The sequence below is a fragment of the Lithobates pipiens genome, unplaced genomic scaffold (genome assembly GCF_037356315.1).
Source record: "Lithobates pipiens isolate NorthernLeopardFrog02 unplaced genomic scaffold, aLitPip1_a1.2 Scaffold_23, whole genome shotgun sequence".
NCBI lineage: Eukaryota > Metazoa > Chordata > Amphibia > Anura > Ranidae > Lithobates > Lithobates pipiens.
This window is the reverse complement of record NW_027507785.1, coordinates 280380149-280403868: the sequence shown is the minus strand read 5'-3', so window position 1 is coordinate 280403868 and position 23720 is coordinate 280380149. Positions and strand designations below refer to the sequence as shown.

Genomic DNA, 23720 nt, shown 5'->3' with positions numbered 1-23720 from the left:
TCCAATTTAGCACGAGAATCTTTGGCCTGTTTCACACAGGTTTCAGCTCATGTAAGCTTGTGAACTGCAAGCTTTCCAAAAGTATTTGCAGAGCTTTCAGCAAGCTTTGAAGTTTTTAAAGTACCATTCTGCTCCAGTTTGTACTCAGATCCTAATAGAAGTTCTGACTTTCACTGCTAGCAGGCGTTCAACAAGCTTCAAGAAAGGCTTAAGCCTGCTAGCAGCTTGTTTAAAGTCTCAATCGACATTCTCATTAGGCTCTGTATTTAACATTTACAAGCTGAATCTGAATGGTACTTTAAAAGCTTCAGCAAAGCTTGCTCAAAGCTCTGCAAAGGTTTTGTCAGCTTGCTGTTCACACTGCTTACTTACAGTACATTAGACGTGCCTCTAAATCTCTCTTTACAGTGAAGCCCGATACTCATTCGGATCGTGCTTCAGTGGCTACAGGCGGTTAGGAAGCAAAGTGACTCCACCTCACTGCCTGCCTGTTTTAACCCTGTTTTTGCTGACAAACGTACCACAACTTCATGCATTGCATGCGGTTGTGGGGCATTTCTCACGATTTCCCATTTGCTAGAGCGTGTAGTGGTTTTGGTGGGCTTGCTGATCACTACATGACGGTTACACTTTGCCACGGATGCAAAGCATCACAAACGCAACATGTAAACACCCTCATCTGCTGCCTATTGCAGCCTAAGGGGGGTAGTTGGCGGGCAGCAAAAACGTGTCTTGGGAACCAACAGAGTGGTCTCTACCTTTTTGGAGGTGTTTCTGGAGCTGTGTCACAGGTGGGGGACACTATAAAGTAAAGGTACGGAAAATGCACCAGCCTAGCGCATTACATTTGCAACAATTTATTATTAAAGAAAGTATAAATTATACTCACAAACAAAGGCATATGTCAAGCAAAATACAGCCCACCAGGTGCTCCACTAAGCATGGTCTGCTGGCAAGTGCCAATTGTGGAATGAAGAGTCCAAAAGAGCTGATGCGTTTCAAAGGCATAGTCCCCTCTTCCTCAGAGCTCAGAAGGGGACACTGTATGTTGGCCTTCTAGTCTCCATTTTCAGGCAAAAAATTAACAGGTTTGTATCTAGATACAGGAATCAACTGGTGGCAGCAGTGGATGCTCAATAAGGTTAGTACACCCTGATCTATGGCTTTTCTCCCCTGAAACTCCTTCCTCAGCCACTGCATAGTATCAAGGCCGAGGGAATTCTGGTAATTCTTCTGGCAGATGCACTATGGATCTGCCAGACTCTCCAAATCTGCTGTCCCACGGACCTAATTGCCATCCTACTTTTTTGTCGCTGGCTTTAACAGCGTAGCTTTTAAGGGATAGGGTCGTCTGAATCTGTTTCTTACAATTCTAAAGGCTAGGAAGTTCACTTCTAGGGTCTGTCATCAGACATCTGAGGCATACTTTACTTGATGTGAGGATAGGGGTTTTCACCCCAGGAGCTTCTCCTTGGGACAGATCCTCTCCTTCCTTCAGTTGGGTGACCAGCATTTAGGTCTAAGCACCATTAGTCTCAAGTCTCTGCTATTTCCATTATGTTTCAGGGACCACTGGCCTCTCACTCCTTTGTTTAAGACCTTTTGTTCAGGGGGTCTCCCATTTGGTTTTCCCCATCAAGTAACCCTATGATTTGGTTAGTTCTGAATCTGGTTCTCTCTAACTTTCAGAAGCTGCTGATTGATTCTAGTGGAGACTCTTTGGTCTTTGAATAGGGGCAAGGTGGCATTGAAGCCCAAGACTTCCTTCTTTCCTATGAAAGTCTTTCTTTCACCTTAACCAGTACACTGTTCTCAAAATAATGTTTCCCTCCATTGTCTAGATGTGGTTTGGGTTGTGCAAGGCTATCTCTCAGCCACTGCTTCTTTCAGAAAGATTAATAGTCTTTTGTCATTCTGGATGGGCCCTCGTAGGGATCCTCAGATTTTCAAATATTCGTTCTTGGCTTTTTTGTTCCTGAATTTCTAAGTGATGCAAATAGATTGGGCTCCCCCTTTCATGTTAGGTCTCACTCCACTAGATCTGTGAGCACTTCTTGGGCTTTTCAGTATAAAGTAACTGATTTCCAGATCTGTAAAGCTGCCACCCGGTCGGTCTTCTGTTCACTTTTTTTTTTTTTTTTATGGTCTAAGACTAGTGGTGGACTTTTTTGCCTCATCTGATGACCCACTTCATTCAGGTCTTTGAATTGCAGGCTGACCCATGTTGTAAGTTGGAGCCTGTTAGCAGTTGTTTTGCTGTGTTGCCCATAAAGGGTTTCAGACAAAAAAGAAAATGTAATTTTTGTCCTCCTCATCAAACTGAAAAATCATTTTTCTCCATTGAGGGATACAGGTCCCACCCCTCTGTATTTATGATCATTCTTTCTGTACTGTTTTGCTACAAAACTGAGGCACACTGGTGGTAGAGTCATACCCTGGGCTTGCCTATAGTTTGCTAGTGTCAGTAGTGGTAGTATAACCCAAAGGTTTAAGACTTCCTTTGTCCCTCAGTGCACTCCAATGGATTTCAGGGTGAGTACAAAAATCAATTTTTTGCTCTTCAGCTTGTCACTGACACTTTTATGAGACTACAGCAAGGACAGATCTTGTATGCGCTTGATTTGTACACAGCTTGCTGTCTTGCAGGGCTGTGTAAATCTCAGGACTGGATTTACAGAAATGAAAATCCTTTGATACATGAGACAATTCCTATCTATGTATTTAATCTTCTTTGTATTTAGAGGTAGTGGGAAGTGCTCTGCTATTTTTGAGGAGGAATTTAATATAAAATGTAAATTTTTCTGGGTACTGCTTAGATGCCATTAACGTTTCTAATTCAGTCCCAGTATAAATATCTTGTATTTTGTTTTGACTGATTGTTGACCTCAACAATGAACTAATAAAAAAAACTGCGTAGAGGAATTCAGGACTTCTTTTTTGTTTTACAGGTTGGATACCAAGCAGGAAGCAACGGTCAACCTCTACCTGCTCGCTACACCCATGACTTGGACAGTGCCTTGGTGCCAGTGATTCATGGGGGCACATGCCAGCTGAGTGAGGGCCCAGTAACCATGGAACTTATTTTTTATATCTTGGAGAATATCTCATAGGGATGAAACAAGCATCTCCTCACAAGCTGTCGCCAGCTGAAACATTTGCACTTTAATCATGGAAGATTCATCTTTTTTTTTTTTTTTTTCTTTTGCTAATACTTGTACTAGGTCAGAATGCAAGGGGTGAACAGCAGAACGCTTTAAATCTTCTATGCATAGCCAATGGAAGGTGCCAGACTGCTGATTGGCACTGTATTTCCAAGCCCAGAGATTTTACAAACGCTTGAAGGCGATCTTGGATGAGGCAAAAGGGAGGAGAGAAAAACTCTTGTAGGTGCAAAAGAGACAAAGAAAATCCTAATTACAATCAGGAATCTCACGTTGACCTCATTGCAACCATTGCTGCAAACTCTTTTGCTTGTGTTATGTTTTACTTGTTCACCTTACTCAAGTTTACACTGTCAAGACCAGCCTGAACCATTTGTCCTGTTTGGTTTGTAACTCCCATGTACAATGCATGGCTAGGAGACACAGCCTGTAACATCAATCTCATAAACCAGCCTGAGCGCATGAAACCAGCTGCCAATTGCCAGGCTGAGTCTTCGCTTGCAGGTTCAGCAATATCTTTTTCTTTTATTTTGTACAATTCAAGAAGCGTACAAGATCTGTCCTTGCTGTAGTCTCATAAAAGGGTCAGCTTTATCCATCAGCCTACATAGTGGGGGGGAGGACACTGTTACATACAAGAAGCAACTCTGAAAATCATTATGCGTTAAGCAATGTCAGAACTCGTCCAGCCGTTGCTACTGGCGCAAGGTAACACGTTACTGTTTACACACTACATGTTTGTCTTCAAGACCGCATGCTGCAGTCTACGATTCACTTGAGCATTATTCTGTAGTTTGCAGCATTTGTAACGACAGAAATGCTATCAGTTTTACTGTGTGTGCCCAATCCGGCTCCCACCTTTTGGCTCAGGTCAGGTGCCAGTTGGTTGGGCCTGACTGCCGTCTACTGTGGGTCCTGGAAGATGTTTACACAGAACTGTGTTTGACACGATACACAACATACAACTCTTCCAGAGTGACCATTATTTAATGCTAAGTAATACTACTTCAGTTTTCTTTTTTAATTTATTTACGTTAATTCATTGTGATACCATTTGTTTTTGAAATTTTTTGGGGTATTTTTTTTTTTTTCTGTTAGGCTTCACGCAAACATGTTCAGCGTCCATATGTTGGGTCTGTCCCTATTTGCCATTTCTTAATGATCTCATATGGTGGGGGAATGAGGAAGGGTACCACCAGGTGGTTCATACTACAGGCCTTTTTGTTGTTAATCTAGCTCCCTCCCTCAATTTAAATTCAAGGCAAATACTGACATTGGCCTAATGGGAGGCACCTCACATTGCATTGTGGGTTGGAGGGAATGCCTTAGATAATGCGTACTGGACGGGCTTTATTTGTCTAATGCCTTTTCTTCTTGCTTTCAAGTGTATCTAAAGCCCAAAAGTTTTTGTTTAGTTTTGCATAACATAGGGAAGAATTGGTACCCCTGGCAGGCTTTTATTGTGGTCTGTGTCCCCACATCCTCTCTATTTGTCCTGTTAACAATTGCAGCAGGGACTAAAGAGGTAGAAATCTTCCGATAGGGAAACTTGTTGCTGTTACAACAGGAGTTTCTCATTTGGGAGAGATTTTCCTTCACTTCCTGTTGTCTTAGAGACAGCAACTGAAATCTAACCAGTGGGAAATAGCTAAAAAACAAAAAAAACAAAGGGGTTTAACAATTTGCCGTTCTTCCAAATCTAAAAAAGTTTTGGTTTTTTATATATATATCTCAAGTTTGGGGCTCTTGTGAGTAGGGGAAGTAGGGTGCTACCATCCCTATTTTAAAAAGTCAGGAGATCATCCATCCATTGGGCGATGTCGGCTGTCACAATATAAAGTCAGTTAACGTTCTTTGTGAAGAAGGGGCTTCTTTAAATCTTTTAAAATTCTGTGCTCCTGGTTTCCCTTTTCCTGGTGTTGAGCTGCAGGAAGTAACTGTTCTGAATATTGAGCTGCAGTAGTCCCTGCTTTGAATAGTGAGCTGCAGTAGTCCCTGCTTTGACTAGTGAGCTGCAGTAGTTCCTGCTCTGAATATTGCACATTTTCTTAACAGCCGCTGGGAGTAACTTTTAGGGGAAGGGAATAGGGGAGAACTTGTTGATTGGTCAAACCAAATTGTGCGTAAAGGATGGTTTATAACACACAGAATCAGGACAGTGTTTAAGACCGGCTTAATTACGGACCAACACTTTATGAAAAATGCTATTTGTGTTTGGATGCAGTATTGGGGGAGAAACAAGTACAGTATGTGGGAAGAAACGAGTGCAGTCTAAGGCCGCGTACACACGCGCGGACTGTTCGCCCAACTTTGTCCGCTGAACAGTGTTTGGGCGGACAGTCCGCTCGTGTGTGGGCTTTCAGCGGACAGTTTCAGCGGACAGTTTGACGAACAAGGTTTTTCGGAAATTCTGTAAAACTGTCCGCTGAAACCTTGTTTGAGCAAACAGTCCGCCCGTGTGTAGGCTTGTTCGTCAAACTAAGTTCCGCGCATGCTCAGAAAGGCTTAACACGCCGAAAGTTATAATGCAGTGTATAGGACGTCGTATTTTTCGTCCCGTCGTACGTGCCGTTCACGTCATCGCGCACGGTTTCAGCAAACTGTTCGTTCGTCGTGTGTGGGCATGTCCGTCCATGCTAATTTTGAGCGGACTGTTTGCCGAAACTGTTTGACGGACAAAGTTGGGCGAACAGTCCCCGCGTGTGTACGCGGCCTAATGGTTTTCCCATGTATCATTACTGTTAGAAGGGTCAAAACGATCAGTTTATAGTTTTGTGCTCACAGGAGGTTTCCTCTTGTAGTTACTGGCTGAGGTCATCTGGCGAATAGGATTGTAGCTCAAAAGCTAATTCTGTGCAATTGCAAAGTGCAAACTTAGATTTTTGCGGCTTATAATTATTGAAAGCGTGATGCATTTAAATCGGGGGGAGAGTGAACATGGATTGAAGAAGTAAGCCGGCCAGACAATTCCCCAGACAGGACAACCTTTCCAATAACGCTATGTATCATGTGTATCCACTTAACGTCATAGTAAGACTTAAACTACTGGCTTTCTTGGTTTCCTAAAGTCTGTTGTAGAATTTTCAGTGCTGTGAAACAGCAGAAGCTCCACTATAAAGGGAAAATATAATGAATAGTTTGCGTTATGTTCATGTTTACCATAAAAAGTATTTTTTTTTTAATCTGAATTTCACAAAAGCTTCCGCTTTTATATGTTTTCAGTATAGAGATTTTTAGATTGGGCACCACAGCATGCCCTTTTTTGGCTTGGTGCAATTACTTTGCTTCATTCTTAGACCTCATACACCCTGGGCATTTAGCCCCAGGGCAGAAAACTTCAGAAATTAGCTGTGGTTGGAGGGCACAGGCACACATCCATCCCTGCTGCCTGTCAAACGCTATGACAAGTCTGATGGCTTCGGCTGGAAGGGGCTGGGCGGTGCACCTAACAGTATGTGCCCAGGGATGAATGCTCACAAAGCAGTTATTAAATATGGCTTCCCCTTGTACAAATAGTTAAAAATTATACAAAAAAACTGAAAATTGTAAACAGATTGTTTACCCCAAGCTAATCTCATGTACTATACTCCCATTAAAAAAAAGAAAGAAAGAAAATGCTTTCCCTTGAAAGCGATTAGGTTATTTACATAAGTGAGTGCAGATAGATACATTTATTACTAAATCTTGAAGAATACATTTTCTAAGGTTATTGTAATGGGCCTCTTTTAAGTGTATTTCAGGTAACAAAATCAGACACTGAACTCCTAATATCTCCTAAGGGGACTTTGCAATTTTGTTTAAGTCAGAAAGGACACTTGGTTTGTCTTAGGCCTGGTTCACATGGTGCAAAGATGTCAGTTTTTCTGCACGCGTTCTGCAAGGACACAAAAAATAAACATAAACAATTGTTCTCTATGTGCCCTGTTCACATCACAACACCGGTATCACGTGAAGATTTGTTCTACACAGGAATCTGTAACATGTATGACGTTTTCTGCAAGGGGAAAAAAACTGACATGACATCAAAATTGGTGTGAACAGGGCACATAACTGACGCGCATGAAAACTGATGTGAAACTGATGTCTCTGCAACTGAAATCTGCATGGTTCTCCTATCAGATACCATGAGTTTTCATGCACGTATGGTGTGAATGAATCCTTAGAGGCACTGTGAAAAGCCTGATGACTATGGCTCCTTTGAGATCTGGTAACATGGTCCTGTGCTACACAACCTCCCCACCCTATGACTTGCAGATAGTATTGATCAGAACCTGGGAACACACAGGTCTGCATTTTCACAAGCCAATATTTGTCCCCATTCAGAAAAAGACATCAGGGATTATCATGCATTCAATCAGTACATAATGGATGGCAGGAATAAAATCATCAAACACCCCCCGAGTCAGTTTAAAGCTGAATCCTAGCCTTACCTTCAGTCTTGTATGGATGGATGCACACGCTCCTCTCCTGTACTGAAATCTTACTGTGATTTCACTGTGAGTGGCTCAGTATGGAGCTGCAGTCAGAGCTTGCCTTATTCCCTGGCTGGAGGATGTCCTGCATCTTCTAGCCCAGGGGTGCTCAACCTTTTGAAGAGCACGGGCCACTTAAAGTGATTGTAAAGGCTCATTTTTTTTAAATTTATTTTTTTATTTAAAATAACAAACATGTCATACTTACCTCCACTGTGCAGCTTGTTTTGCACAGAGTGGCCCTGATCATGCTCTTCTGGGGTCCCCCGGCTGTGCTGGTAGCTACTCCTCTTAGGAGATAACCCCCTAAGGGAAGCACTGGCGCGGGGGGGTTACCTTGCGGCGCGCTCCCGAGTCCAGCATTTGGTGCCCATAGACACGATTGCCGGACTCAGCCCCGCCCCCCGGCATCATTGGATTTGATAGCTTCAGGAGCCAATGGCTGCGCTGCTATCAATCTATCCAATCAAGAGCCGTGCAGAGAGGGACAGCGTGTTTCCATTGGATGAAATTCGGGGTTCTGGTAAGTAAAACTTGGGGGGTGGTCACTGCCAGGTGTTTTTTTCACCTTAAAGCGGAGTTCCATGTTTTTTATGTTTATTAAAAGTCAGCAGCTACAAACGGTGTAGTTGCTGACATCTAATAAACAGACACTTACCTGTTCCACGGTGCAGCGATGCGGCCGAACGGAGCGTCGCTTCTCTCCTCCTCTCTGCCAACGCCTCCATTGCCACTCTGGGCACCCAGCCGTGACAGCTTTCGGCTTCACGGCCGGGCACGCATGCGCGAGTCGCGCCGCGCTCCCGGAGTGAACAGGTGATCTCCTGGGACGTGTCCCAGGAGATCACCTAGAGGGAGGGGCCACCTAAGGCGAAAGGAGGAGTCGCCCTGGCGGTCCCTGGGCAGGAGGAGGAAGTGGGACAGGAAGTCCCCCTCCTAACAAAGCCCCCACTCACCCCACCCCCAAAAAAAAATTACATGCCAAATGTGGCATGTAAGGGGGACGAGGAGTGCTTAAAATGAAAATTCTATTTTTGGGTGGAACTCCGCTAGGATGCATTAAGGTGAAAAAAACTGGAGGGTATACAACCCCATTAAGTGATTTGGTAAGCAGTCGTAGGCCTCAATTAAATGGTTCAGAATTTCAAAATGTTTATTTTTTTGTAATTCTATTTTTTTTTTCCAGACAAAAGTCAGGTTATAAAATGTAGATAATAAAAGTTTGCTGAAGTATATAACATTGATTCTCGTTACATAGGTCAATAACAATGCCCAAGAGAAGCCCGCATAACACAATAATGTCTGATATGCAGCAATAGAGATTAGTCTAGACTGGTACCTGGAACAAAAAAAAAATAGTACAGGGATATAAAACTATAAAAGAGACAACCTTGGCAAAATGTTTATTTTGAACAGCATAATCAAGATTTTAAACAATCAGGATCATAATTTTCCATAGGATTAATCCCGGTTAGATGTTTACCCACCGTCTAATCACAAAATGAGTGGGTGACACTTGTGTGAACACTCACTTTTTTCAAGGACTCTGTGGGTTTCCTGTGGGCTAGCTGCATTTTGCCATATAATTCTATTGTATCTTGAGGGTGTGGTGCATTTCTAAAAGCATTCAGGAGTTTTGCTGCACTTTTAGAGAGCGCACCAAACCTACAAGATATAATAGAAGTCTATGGCTCTGTGCAGCTAACCCATAGGAAAGCCTCAGGTGCACTGCTCAGCACTCAGTATATTAGCACGCGCAGCATAATATTTGTTGACCCTTTTCTAAGTGCCAATAAGCCTATTGCTAGAAGCAATTATGCCCAGTGTATGTGCTAATACACTGACCTGAAGGCCTCTTCTTTTTTTTTTTCTTTCCTTCCATCATGCAGCTTCTGCTGCTGACATTGTTCTCCAGACTGCTAGAAGAGATGAGAGGTGAAGTTCACTTGGTATCATTCCTCCTGGGACCAGAGCTGGTGCTGCAGAAGAAGCATCGGCGTGTGTGGCTTCTGCTTCCTCCGCTGCCGACTCACTGCACTCTGATGCTCTGGGATTGCAGGTCACAATCGACAGGTTGCTGACCCTGGGCACGCGCTTCCCTGATCTGTTTTTATTTATTTTTTTACATTTTTTATTAAATAATCTGATTAGGTTTGAGGTTACAGGCAAAATCAGATGGCTCCGTCTGGCCATGGGTCTAGCCCCTTCCTTCCCAGCCTGACTGTCCCTCGTCTGCCCTTTTTATTCGTTGGCTTATATTTCTTTCAGTCGTGGAGACTTCACATCACGTAAGCATTACCTTAGGCAGGCCCCATGCAAATATAGTCTGTCTAGGAACACCCACTACTTCATTATTATTATTTAAGGTACTTGTATAGTGCCGTCAATTTACACAGCGCCCATAACTCACATTTGTATACTAGGGCTAATTTAGACAGAAGCCAATTAACCTACCAGCATGTCTTTGGAGTGTGGGAGGAAACCGGAGTACCCGGAGGAAACCCACGCAGGCACAGGGAGAACATGAAAACTCCAGGCAGGTAGTGTTGTGGTTGGGATTCCAACCAGCAACCCTTTTTTACTGCTAGGCGGGGTGCTACCCACTACACCACTGTGCCACCCTGACATTCATCTTTCAAGACATTTTGATACTGTATAATCCCACTGCTTGTATCAGGACAGAGGGCTCTTATGTGGAGCACTGAGGCAGAATGCTGTGATATTTTAAAGTTGAAGCCCTTCCCATCAGCCATCATCTCCCTGCATTGTATACATAAGCACAGAGACCCAGTGATTATGTCACTAACAAAAATGGAAATTTTTTTATTTAAAATTTTCATTTGCATTTGATGAGGGAGGAAAGGAGGCACCAGGCAGGGCAAACGGTAAGCAGAAAAAAAAAACTTCAGTTTTAAATGCTATGATTTAGTGTTTGATGGGCGATCACTTCTGAACCCTTTCACTGTTCTAGTTGGACTGGCTGTTCCAGTACATATTACTAAAATGTACTTTCAGCTTCTGATGGAATTATGCAAAGAATGACCTATAACATCATCGGCTGGAGCCAGGTTGTTTTCTTACAGGTCTTGGCATCTAATTTGGTTTAATTCCATTGCCAGAAATTAAAAGGCCACTTTTCAGCTCCAGATATGATTTACAGTTGGCTTACAGTAATTACATCAATCTATTGATGGGGTATTTTAATTTACACTTTCTTTACACTTTTCCAATTTCCAAAGGATAATCTAGTTTTATAAAATAAAAAAATAGATTCAACATCGTGTTTTTTTTTTAAATAGAATTCTGAAATGTGGATGGATTTCAATAAGGGAAAATACAGCGCTCTTGGCAGACCCATATTATGATATACCTGCTTTTTCTGTATGCGCTAAACCACCATTTTATTGGCTAAACCAGAATTTTAAATTAATTTCTAGAGCTGCACGATTAATCATCAAGAATCGCTATCGTGATCTTGACTAAAGTGTTTCCTGATTCTTTCTATGCAAAGAATTTTCTCTGCCCTTCTGAAGCCACAACCGTCAAAGGAAAGGAAGGGAAAAAAACGGGCAGTCTGCCAAGAATCAAAACATTTTTTCTCAGTTGAACTTAAAGCGGAGGTTTACACAAAAATTGAACCTCTGCTTTTTGGAACCATGGCTCGCACATGCGCAGTAGGGAACCGGGAAGTGAAGCCGCAACGCTTCACTTCCTGATTCCCTCACCGAGAATGGCGCCAGCAGCAGCAGCCGAGAGCCGAGCGATTGCTCGGCCTCGTCTGCCAACATCGCTAGACTCCAGGAAAGGTAAGTGACCATTTATTAAAAGTCAGCAGCTGCAGTATTTGTAGCTGCTGACTTAAAAAAAAAAATAAAATCTTTTTGCCGGACTTCCTCTTTAAGTATAAACATTGCAACAATTTGTCAATGGAATAGACTTTGTGTGTAAGGCCCCTTTCACACTGGGGTGAAGAGGCGTCTGCAGTAAAACGGCGAAATTTTAAGCGCTGCTTTAGTGGTGGTAAACCCCCCCCCCCCCCACGCTAGCGGCCGAGAAAGGGTTAAAACCACCACAAAGTGCTGCTTCAGCAGCGCTTTGCCGGCAGTATAGCCACACTGCCCCATTGATTTCAATAGGCAGGAGCGGTGTATACACCGCGCTTTCACCGCTCCAAGGATGCTGCTAGCAGGACTTTTTTTACCGTCCTGCCAGCGCACCGCTCCAGTGTGAAAGGCCTTAGGCTTTCACACTGGAGACACAGCAGCAGCTGTTTCAGGTCGGTTTGCAGGCGCTATTTTTTAGCACAATAGCGCCTGCAAAACGACCCAGTGTGAAAGGAGTAAGTGAAAAAAGTTTAACCAATTAAACACTAAACCTTTTTCTGACATTTGTTGGTTTCAAGTTAAAATATTTTTTTTTTGCTAGAAAATGACTTGGAACCCCCAAACATTATATATATATTTTTAGTAGACACCATAGAGAATAAAATGGTGGTTGTTGCAATATTTTATGTTGCACTGTATTTGCACAGTGGTTTTAAAATGAAATTTTTTGGAAAAAATTACTTTAATAAATAATAAAAAAAAAAAACTAACCAGTAAAGTTAGCCCATTTTTGTTTTTGTATAATGTGAAAGATTTTACGTTGCGAGAATCATGATCTTTTTATCCTAAGCAAAAAAAAAATTGTGATTCTCATTTTGGCCAGAATCGTGCAGCTCTACTAATTTCTGTAGGAATTGGTGTCCCAGGACGGGTTAGCTAGCTGGTATCTCAGTCCATATTTCCTTGCTGGTCTGATTGATAGAGAGTGGAATTTTTGCAGCCCAAAGCAACCAGTGAGTCCGAGTGTTGAAAACGTTCAGCAGACCTTTTTGACATCTATCTTCCCATAACATGTGCATTTAAGCTGTATAATAATTTAATCTATTTTAGACATGTTATTTACCTGTAAAAGACTCCCTTGTGTAGACACCTGAAAGCCTCGGGATTGCTCCTGGGTACTGCAGTCTCAGATGTGATGTCAGCAACTCCCAGGGAAAAGACAGCAGATATACATGTAAAACGTACGTAGGAAGACGTTTCATCTCTGTGTATCATCTAAGGCTGTTCACTTCACTGGGTATATGTGAGGGTTTACATCCACTTTAAAGTGATACTAAAGCTATTTTTCAGAAATAGAAACAAGGTAATACTTACATGCTACTTGCAATCTCTTCTAGCAGTGCCCCACTGATGCTGTCTGTTCCTTGCTACTTTTGGTTGCATCCTTTGCATGCTTGCTTCCCAGCTGGGCTGTGTGTATCCATAGACAGACACACACACACTGCTGCTAAGTCGTGCATCTGTTCCCTCCTCGTAGGTGTTTGACTGACAGCAACAGGAGTGGTGACATGGAGCCAGATAGGTGTTAAGGTTTGGGGGAAGAAGGGTTTTGGGCAGACAGGGGGTAATTTTTTACCTTAAAGCGGATCTGCACACAATTTTAAAAGTTAAGCTCACTGGTTTCTAAATATAGCACAAAGTGCTCATTTTTTTTTTTTTTTTTTTTTTAACCTTAAGATATGTGGTTTGCCTGTGTTATGTCCCTGGGGCTGTGGGCGGGGATTTTGCAGGTATTCGTATAATTTCCTGTCTTCGCCATCTCCTGGGATCTCGTGTCATTCATCCCAGGAGTCAGTGCGGAGAGCCGCCGCAAAATCTCGCGGGATTTCAACTGATGTGACGTCTCCCCGTTTTGAGAGTGCTTCACATCACAACGGGGCGGGAACTTCCTAAGATGCCACCCATTGTGATGGCAACAAAGATGTTTACGCCGCTCGGCGCAGTTACAACTGAGCATGCGCGGGAACCAGCAAGGAATGCTAGTACATCTACTGTACTGTAACAAGGAAGTGATTGCTTGTGGGCTTCAAATGCCCACAAGCAAGATGAAAACGACTATATATTATTTTTATAACTTACGATTTTAAAGAAAAACGGACATGGATAGCGGAAAATAACACTAGTGTGAGTGAGAGTAAAGCCTCATACACACGATAGGACTTTGTACAAACTTTCCTGTGGATTTTTGTACAAAGGGTGTCGGCCCTGAACTTGTATTGCATACACACAGCAGGACTTTTTCAGCCAACTTTCACCAAATCATGTGCTTTTTCTGCTCTTTACCGTGTCTGCAGATCCGCTTTAAGTTAAAAAAAAAAAAATGTTTATACTTTAGTACTACTTTTATACAATTTTTTTTTTTTTTATACCTACAAAGAAAATTGATTTGCATACATTTTTTTTTATCCTTTCCCTTAGTGTTACTAAACCCACATTCACTATATCTGGTCTCCCACAGTACACAGAAATACAATTATTTTAGTAAATATAAACAGCTAAATACCTTTTCTCAGCAGGAGTGAGTTTGTACTCAAGAACTCTTTCTAGGAATGAATAGAAGTCCAGCGTGCATGTGCAAGCCCTGATGTCCGATGCTCAATGAATTTGCACTTATAAGCCTGAGCTGTTAATCTATTTTTTCCCCTGAGGAAGACAGGAGCACTTTGTGTCTATTCATCTACTTCAGTTCCCAATTTCCATTGTTAAGCTGAATTTCACCTCTAAACTGAAAATTAAACTGCAGATTGGTTTAGTTTTAAGAGTTTTTCCACAGCCCGTCATAGTGACTCTATATTGTAAGTGTCTCGGTAGATATAAGAAGATATCTCCAGCTACAGTTACACATTAGGATTTATATGATAATGTAATCTAGGCATATGGGCAAATATGGGGGTAGCATCTGTAATATTGTATAAATATTATAAACTGTATTTTGATGGCTTACCTTTTTAAAGGGGATTTTTAGCAAACTGAAAAACACAGGTTACAAACACCTTTTGTATTATCCTCTCCCACAGGTCCTGGTTTCTAAAGATCTGCGACTTGACCTGCTGTTATAAATCTGGCATTGCAGCTTGACTTACAGAAAAAGTCTCACCAAACATTTTCTTGTTACTCCTGTCCTCCAGTGGACAATGTGCATATAGCACTTTTTTTTTGTCATGTTACGTCATCCAAGTACTGAGCTAGCATGGTTGACAGGGCGCTTCTCATAGGTGGGATGCTACCCATACAGAGGGAATGACGGGAAGAGGTGAGCAAGATTGACAGTGTATGGGGAGAAAGAGAAAGGACTTCTAGGACAATGTGATTGAGCAAAGGTGGTGAGAAAGGAGAATATAATTGGTAGTTGGAGGTGGGAGTAGAGGAATCCTAGTAAGAAGGCAGTAGCTACTGGGCTTTGCTGCAGTTCTCCCATAGGAACACCCACAAATTGGGCTTCATACAGGGGGTGGAGCTCACAGACAAAATTACAAGACATAGAGAAGTGCTTTTCTGCCAAATGGTCCTGTTAAATCACACGTTTTCTTTCAAATGAATCTTTGAACCCCCAGGTAATCTTTTATTCTTGCTGAGACTACTTCTATGCCATAATGAAGTTCTTGTGGAAAACACTGAACCCTTATTGTCTAATGTTTCAGATGACAGCAGGACATTATCATTTCAAAGAGGGAAACTCCTTCCACCTTCTGTAAAGCAGTTTCAATTACAATACTGGCTGACTGTGGGCTGTATTTGTACTAGCTGCTAAAACAAAGAATGGGCAGAGCAGGGGTGAAGGACAATATCAAACTATCTACAGCCATAATAGTGTTCAACAGGGGGCCAACAAGAAAAGTATTGGACAGCCTCTGCGTTTATTAGATTATTTACCTGTCGTCATAATGGCTTAACAACATTTGTTCTTTGGGTCGAGTTGTTACTGATGAAACCTGTAATCACGCTGGTGTTCTGTGTAGAAGTATTAAGGCGTGGGCTGGGTCTTGGGATATGTAATACTCTGAACTTATGCAATGAATAGCTGATGATGTAGTTTTATGCTATTTCTTAGTTACTTGGAAAACTATTGATCTAGCGCCTTCTCATTTGCCAGCATCTTTTGCGATTTCCCAGAATCCTGCAGGCTACAGCCAGACTGACTGTGTGTAAATACAGATCATGATTTCTACAATGCCGATTCTCACACACTTTGGGACCCTGGGACATTATAGTTCAGATTACCTATATGCCTTTGTAAGTCTGATAATGTCTTCTCTGTTGAACAATTAAACATGCCATCTGTCTTGTGTATCCTAAATTAGTTTTCCTTATTTTTTTTCTGTGTGAAGTTTGTTTCTATTTTGTGACTCCACCATTTGTTTTTCTACGAGCACATGACAAAAACATTCATGTCTGGGATATTGTCACACATTTGTCACAAATATAGGACAAATTCTAGGATAGGAAAGGGGACGGGCAAATGTTAAGTCTACTTGTTTATTTTTCATTGTGTGATCCTTGTGGCGCAAAAGTTGGGGTGTGCATTAATGGTTTAGAGTGGTCACAACACCTTATGGAAGAACTCCAGGAAGCAACATTTCTTCTGTCTTAAAGATAAATTCCAGGTAAACCCCAAAATAGTATTTTCACACAGGAAGGGTTGGTTTCGGTTTTTCTCAATGGCAGATGAATTCCAGTTATGGATATTTTTTCATTGTTAAATTGGCCAAGCTTGGACCAATGTAACTATGCATACACCATATCTGGCCAGTCTACCTGGAAGTTGGAAGTCACTGCAGCAGGCTCTGCTACTCCAGTCATCTCCACGAGCTTCTGGGTCCCATGCTGAGTGGCTGCTTACTGAACACGGGCAATTTCTCACTTGGTATGGGCTCCATTCAAGGAACACTTTGCATCTTTTTAATGGATGCAAAGTGTTTTCTAAATGAAAAAGGTGGATTCTGGAGATCACTGGGACTAATGATGTCTACTTCAGTGATTTCCAGCTTCCAGGGTGATTAGCCAGGCATGGTATATACAAAGTTAAATTGGTCCAAACTGGACCATACCTGAAATTCATCTTCAAGTCTCACTACCATTGAGAAACAGCAGTCAACCTTCCCTGTGTGAAAATGACATTTTGGAGTTCACCTGGTGCCAGCAGTACCTGAAATGCAGAAATGTTTCAATGTTGACACTCCCACCATATTGCAGCCAAGTATATGCAATACAATAGATGATAACCAGCATCCCTTTGTTTCCTGTAGGTATTTCTCTTTCCCCCACTAGATGGTGGTATTTAAAAAAAATAAAAATGTTTGCAGCACCAATAATAAAATACTATGAAAGGGGCTCATTTATGCTTGCTTTAACTTTAACATGCCTACCACATTGCCAAGCTTCAAAAAAGCATGTTTAATGTCCTGGGGTTTTTTTTATTGTTTATTATTATATATAAAGGGGCCCAAAAGAACCCTGGTCCATTGGTATCCTCAGGCAACTGATCCCCACACAGTAGTAGCCCTCAGCTCTGCTGATGCCCCACACAATAGTAGCCCTCAGCTCTGCTTATCCTCTGCCCTCTCCGGCCCCCACTCACCTCCCACTTTCTTGCTCCCACACTGCTCACCATGAGTGCCATATGCTAGTTGCTCTGCTCAAGTCTGCACACTGCAAACCAGGTATGATACCAAGCCAGCACTGACCTCTCCAGAGGCATTAAATGTGATGATATACTTTCTCAAAAAACAACAGCAAAAACTGGGGGTGGCTAACTTACTTGATACGGGGGGGGGGGGCCCTCAAGTTTGGCCCCTGACATCATGAAAGGGCTGAACATAATATCCAGTGAGTGTAATGCTGCAGAAAGCTGCCAGACATGGAACAGGAGGTGGTCACGGGTCAGAGGCCGCAGATATGCTGTGGGAACGTGCTGGAGAATGGAGACACATTACATGTGACGGCTATTGCAGTCCCTTTAAAAATAATCATTCCATGTCTTCTCCCAACCAGCCCCCTTATTTATTTGTACCACACATTTTTTCTAATCAAGATCAATTATAAGTGATCATAGTACCAAAACCTCAGGGTCCATTCGAACCAGGTGTGTTGGGTGGCTTTTCCATCGCAGTCCGTTCATATCTCCACCGCAAGACAAGGCAAAATCTCTCATCTCCAGTGTGACCAGTTCACACCACTGTGTTGTGGTGTGCACTGAAAAAAAAAAAAAAAGTACCTTCTCCAGCGCATTGCATGCCAGCCAGTAGAACTCTATGAAATGTCTCTGGTAACCTTTCAATAAAATTTGTTTAAAAAAAGTGAATAGTGCAAAACGCTGGTATCTGCACATTAACCCTGCACTGGTCTGGCTGGACCGCATCACGCACCAATCACTGCGTTGCAATGCAGTGGCTGTTGTGACTGAGCCCTAAAAGGAGAAAAGTGATAGTGCAAAGGAACTTGAACAAAAAAAATTTAACTACTAAAAGCCAGTCTAAAAGTTATTTTTCTTCACTGGCTACAATAATCACCAAAACGCAGACTACTACCAGCTGGGGCTGCGAGGGTTGCATGGTTCCCCTGAGCAGCTTAGGTACCAGGGTTCCAGAGCTGATTTCAGTCTATTTCTAACAGCTTCAAAACACCTGCAGATTGTTTACATTGGAGGTCACCAAGATTCTGTTGCAGTAGAAATATCGCTATGATTTCACTGAAATTTAAAACCATTTTCTTCCCAATGCTTATACATACAGAGATGAATGAGGGTTTTTTTTTTTTTGCATTTACTGTTTGTTCCAAATAAGTGAATACTTTAAGCGTGCATATTCTAGGCACAGGTTCGGTTTAAAGAGTGGATGCACTCTCGTAGTCAGTGGAAGAGGCACACGACCTGCTGAAGACAGGTAAAGGTACATGACTGCAGCTAGTTTTAGAAGATAAATCATAGAAGTGTTCAATACTGATACTAGGTTTGTTGCCAATGTAAAACTCTTCTGTTCTTGTAACTAAACAGGCATGTTTTGGCTTTGTTTCGGACAAGCCTTGCCTTTTTTTTTTGCCATATTTGAAGTGTACACACCAAGTATGGCAATTTAACTGGGTTAGCTCACACCTTGTTTCCTGCATGAAATGTTGTACCCATAACCAAGCTGTAAAGGGAAAGACAACATGGGTGTGCAAAATCCTGTTTGAAGCGATGATCTGCCTGATGTTCATGCATGGGCTGGGCATTTGGTACGTTGCATGATTATACCACGTTCATCCACAGAACCCTATGATTTTTACCAATAAACTTTACACTGTCTTCACATGTATCGAAAAGGTGGAGCAGATTGATGGAACCTGGAGCACGAGTAGGATCATTGGGGTTGATTTACAAATGTAAAACTGAGAAATGCATCTATAGGGATCCTCAGATAAAGGAGAAGCCTGGGCTTCATGGATAATTGCCCCAGTGGTCTGTACTGAGCCCACTGTTTGGCCAGACCAGCTGTATTTGTGACTATGGTCAAGAGCTCCATGACTGCTGCAGTTTTCATAAAGCCACCACCATAAATCATAGTTCTGAAAAAGTGCATCATACATGTAAATTTCTCCCATAGGTACCAACCAGATTGTTCATTTGTAAATTTCACATCTTCCTTCCACTTAATTTAACTTGCAATAGAAACCTGAAGGGAGAAAAAATATTGTGGAGTATGGGTAGCACAGAGACCTTTCTGTGATAAACCAGACCCCAAAAAAGTTTATATTATAGTAAAGAAGGTATGGAGGACACAGTTTCTGATTGCCATTTGACTTGTTGTCATGCTGATCCAGAGGCTTCAGTACTTTGTTAGTGACCAAGAACAAGTATGCAGATCCTAAAGTCCGATTCAGATGGCTGAATGCTGGTTCTGTATATCAGAAGGTATTGAAAGTGTGTCAGAGAACTTGTGCGTTTCAGCAATAGCGTCTACATTCAGGGACTATTCAAAGTAAATCTGTACAGTTTATAGTCACAGTATTTCTAGGGATGATTGTTGTACTGATGTAGCCATTGATAACAGCAAAAAAGTCAGACAATATAGCTAGTAAGAGGATGGCTGCTTGATAACTATTGCTTGTCTTGGCTCCAAGCATTCACCATAGACAAACATCAGAAAGTGGAATGTAAAGTAAGGGGGTGGTTGACATGACACCCCAATCCTTTTGCTGCTTATTGTTTCGGGAAAGTGCTTGGAGCCAATAACAACAAAAAAGACCTTGGTTGCACATCTGTGTGGAGAAATAAAACAATACCGGAGCTCGATATGGCTATTCCAATTCCATACTATGGTTATCTCAATTAGGGATAAAAATGAATGTTCTCCTCCTGTGACCCAAGAGATGGTTTGCTTCACGGGCCCATCATGCGGATACAGGGACATCACAGCACATTGACCTTAAGGTGGAGTGAGTAGATACATAAATTATACTGTGTGGCTGGCTTAAGAGACCAGCTCAACTGCATATTCAATGTTATCCCTGGTTCAAAAGTAGAGACTGTATTGTTAATAGTAGAAATTTAGAGATATAAACAGTTCTGCCCTTAGAAACCATAGAAGAGTCTGTTTCATTTTCATTATATATATATATTTTTTTATTAGCTTCTAAAAGGAATCACTTTAATGAAGAACTTCAGCAAAACCATGTATTTTCTGTGGAAGAAGGGGTGCAATTCTTACCTCTGATTTGAACTGATGATGCCCCATTCTAAAGCCTGCTTCAGTGTGCCCAATGCATCCTTCCAATAGAACCCTGCCAGCTGGGCCCCCAGTAGTCAACCATATTATAACTGGATTCTCTACTGCACAATAGATGAGTGAGGATAAAAGCTAAAAACTGCATTCCTTCCAGTGAATATGGAAAAATTCTATCCATACTTACCGTAATTTTCCTTTCCTGGAGGCTCATTGTATCAGCCTACTATTGGGGTAAAGCTGAGCCAATGATAGGTGGACACAATGAAATCCAAGCATATAGAAAATTGTTATCTATACTTACCAGAGTTTTCCTTGCCTGGGCACGTCCTCAATCAGCCTACCATTGGATTAGCTCCACCCCATTCCATTGGATTGATGCTATTTTTTTCTTTAGCCATCAAACATAATAAAGTAGAACTTCAGACAATTTTATTTTTCATGGTGCCAACATGGCAGCTTACATAGGGTAGTTGCCATGCCTACTGCCAACCCACAGGCCGCATTAATAGCTATAAGTCAAATATCCCCCCTCCTTCTCCAGTCCTTCTTTTGTTATAATTAATTGTGTTCATCTAACCCTCCATTTGTAGTTATTTACTACATGTACACTGCCATATTACTGTTGGGAAACTGTAGCAATACATATAATAATTTTCCTTTTTTGGCACCGAATAATAGAAGCACATCTTGCCTACTCTGTTTGTTCCATCTACGAAAGACTGCATACTTGTATATATTCCTGTGTCCTGTGGGTTGATAGCAGGTGAAGAGATTATCAGCTGCCTTGATATAGGCAGAGGAAACTTGTGGTAAGTACTGATACCATTTTCTCATTTTTATTGAAAAGTAGAGGAGGGTAGCATCCTATGCCAGCGTTATTTCTGCTCTCTGTATCCACACTGGGTTAAATTTCTTATCGTTTCCAGTGCTGGAAATACAGCAGGAAGTACCGTATCGGAGAGAAGTTGTAATATTTCTCTACGCAAACTTTTTAATGTCAGTTTCTTCTTTAAATTATTCTCCTAACTTCCTGTCCTGATGACATGACAAGAAGTGAGTAGATACCCCCCCAATGAGGGCACAGCCAGCAGTCAAAATGAATAAAGGTTCTAATCTTTTCCCCCCCACTATATACAAAACTGTTTGGTCTGGAGTTCTACTTTAATAGTGGAACCAGCAGTTAGATGCGTGACCCAGGCTCAGTAGCTCTAATAAGATGTTGTTAGAACTTTCCATGTACAGAATGTTGCTTAGAAGAGACTTTAGCATGCGATAGCACTGCATGGCACCCCAACCCACTCACACCAGATTATAGATGCTCCAACAATACCTCATTTGTTCTGATGCAAAAGTTAATTTGCTTGCTTCCTTGGTAACGTACAATCATTATGTAACATGTCTTTTTTTGATTGGACTATAAAATTTATTTTTTCCTTTAATAAAAAATATTTTATTTTGTACTGCAAACAGGAACACTGTATTTTCTACAAAAAAAATGTAGATTGTAGATTGGCATTGATTTCCCAAAAAACTGGATAGCTTTTGACCTTAAATAAAGGGGTCCCTCCTCCCATAGATCTGGACCTCCGACCTATAATTTCCTGATTCATCTGCAGCACCATCTTCTGGTCACACCTGGTACTAATGTGAAACATCATATTTTTGTCATGTTTGCATCAGTCAGTGTGGAAAAACTCTTTTAAAGGAAACCTGTGCTGGGAGGAACTGTCGTTGCTCACCACTAGTTGTCCAGCAGTCCCCTACTTCAGTACCTTATCACAGGCTCTCAAATGAGTGTACAAATTAGGCTGCATTCACACGGGCACCGATGCCTGAACTGCAGGAATGATACATTTGCACCTGCATCCACTGTGTGCAGGGAGCCTATGGAAGAGAAAGTAGATGTTGCACTAACACATCCCAATGTCAAACTTTGACAGACATGCATGGGGTCAGTATCCCCAAAAGTAGATAGTGAATGAAGCCTTAGGGTCTGTGTGGAAAGGCTTGTTTGCAGCAGATGGATTTTGCATCTCTATATTATTATTATTATTCAGGATTTATATAGCGCCAGCAATTTACGCAGTGCTTTACAATATAAAAAGGAGACAATACAGTTACAATACAATAAAATACAGGAGGGATAAGAGGGTCATGCTCAGAAGAGCTTACAATCTAATAGGGTGGGGCAGATGGTACAAAAGGTTATAACTGTCGGGAATGAGCTGATGGAAGTGGTAGGAGATTAGTTTGAGACGTGATAGGCTTCCCTGAATAGATGAGTTTTCAGGGATCACCTGAAGGTAGCAAGAGTAGGGGATAGCCGGACCAGTGGAGGTAGCGAGTCCCAGAGGATTGGAGAGGCTCTGGAGAAATCCTGGAGACGAGTATGGGGGGAGGAGACGAGAGAGCTTGAGAGTAGGAGGTCTTGAGAAGAACGGAGGGGACGATTTGGTTGATATTTGTGTTATATGTGTTAAACAGGTAAAATGTGGGTCAGAAGATCAACTGCAGGTCAAAAGCACCCGTCAGTAAATTTTGAATGATCTCAAAAGTGTCTCACACTGAATCCATCAACACAGGCCCAGGACCCATTGATACAGGGCTCCTAGGAAGTCAAAACCTCCGATCTGCATCCTTGTTTTGCAAAGAGACTCAAGTCATTGTAGGACTGCAGCCAGTGCCGGGCCAAAATCATTCAGTGAAGTGATGAGTGTACCCGAACTATGGTTATATGTATTCCACTAACTACAACATCCATATAAAATAAGAAAATTACGTGCAACAATTCTGATTGAAGCAGCTGCTCCATAAAATAACAATTCAACAAAATTAAACTTGGCGCTGCTTCTATATCAAACATATGCGCTCCTCCACCTTCTGTTTGAAGATGCCCCACAGATGCTCAATAGGGTTCAGGTCTGAAGACACGCTTGGCCAGTCCATCACCTTTACCCTCAGCTTCTTTAGCAAGGCAGTGGTCATCCTGGAAGTGTGTTTGTGGTCGTTATGTTGGAACACTGCCCTGCAGCCCAGTCTCTGAAGGGAGGGAATCATGCTCTGCTTCAGTATGTCACAATCATGTTGGCATTCATGGTTCCCTCAATGAACTGCAGCTCCCCAGTGTCAGCAGCACCCATGCAGCCCCAGACCATGACACTCCCATGACCCTGCTTGACACACTTGTCTTTGTATTCCTCACCTGGTTTCCGTCACAGACGATTGAGACCATCTGAACCAAATAGGTTTATCTTGGTCTCATCAGACTACAGGACATGGGTCCAATAATCCATGATCTTAGTCTGCTTGTCTTCAGAAAACTTTGCAGGCTTTCTTGTGCATCATCTTTAGAAGAGGCTTCCAACCTCTGCAGCAATGCTGGCAGCACTCATACGTCTATTTCCCTAAAGACAACCTCTGGATATGACACTGAGCACATGCACTAAACTTCTTTGGTCAACCATGGCAAGGCCTGTTCTTCAGAAGACACCCAGTGGGAGG

General features: G+C 42.1%; 1 protein-coding gene across 1 annotated transcript in view; it reads left to right on the top strand.

Annotated features, from left to right (window-relative positions):
- Positions 1-15814, top strand: part of ZFYVE9 (zinc finger FYVE-type containing 9) — a 134298-nt gene extending 118484 nt beyond the window's left edge. The window contains exon 18 of the mRNA XM_077453333.1: positions 2949-15814. Coding sequence (XP_077309459.1) covers positions 2949-3110 — 162 coding nt within the window. The 3' untranslated portion in view covers positions 3111-15814. The remainder of the gene's footprint in view (positions 1-2948) is intronic.
- Positions 15815-23720: the final 7906 nt, after the last annotated feature.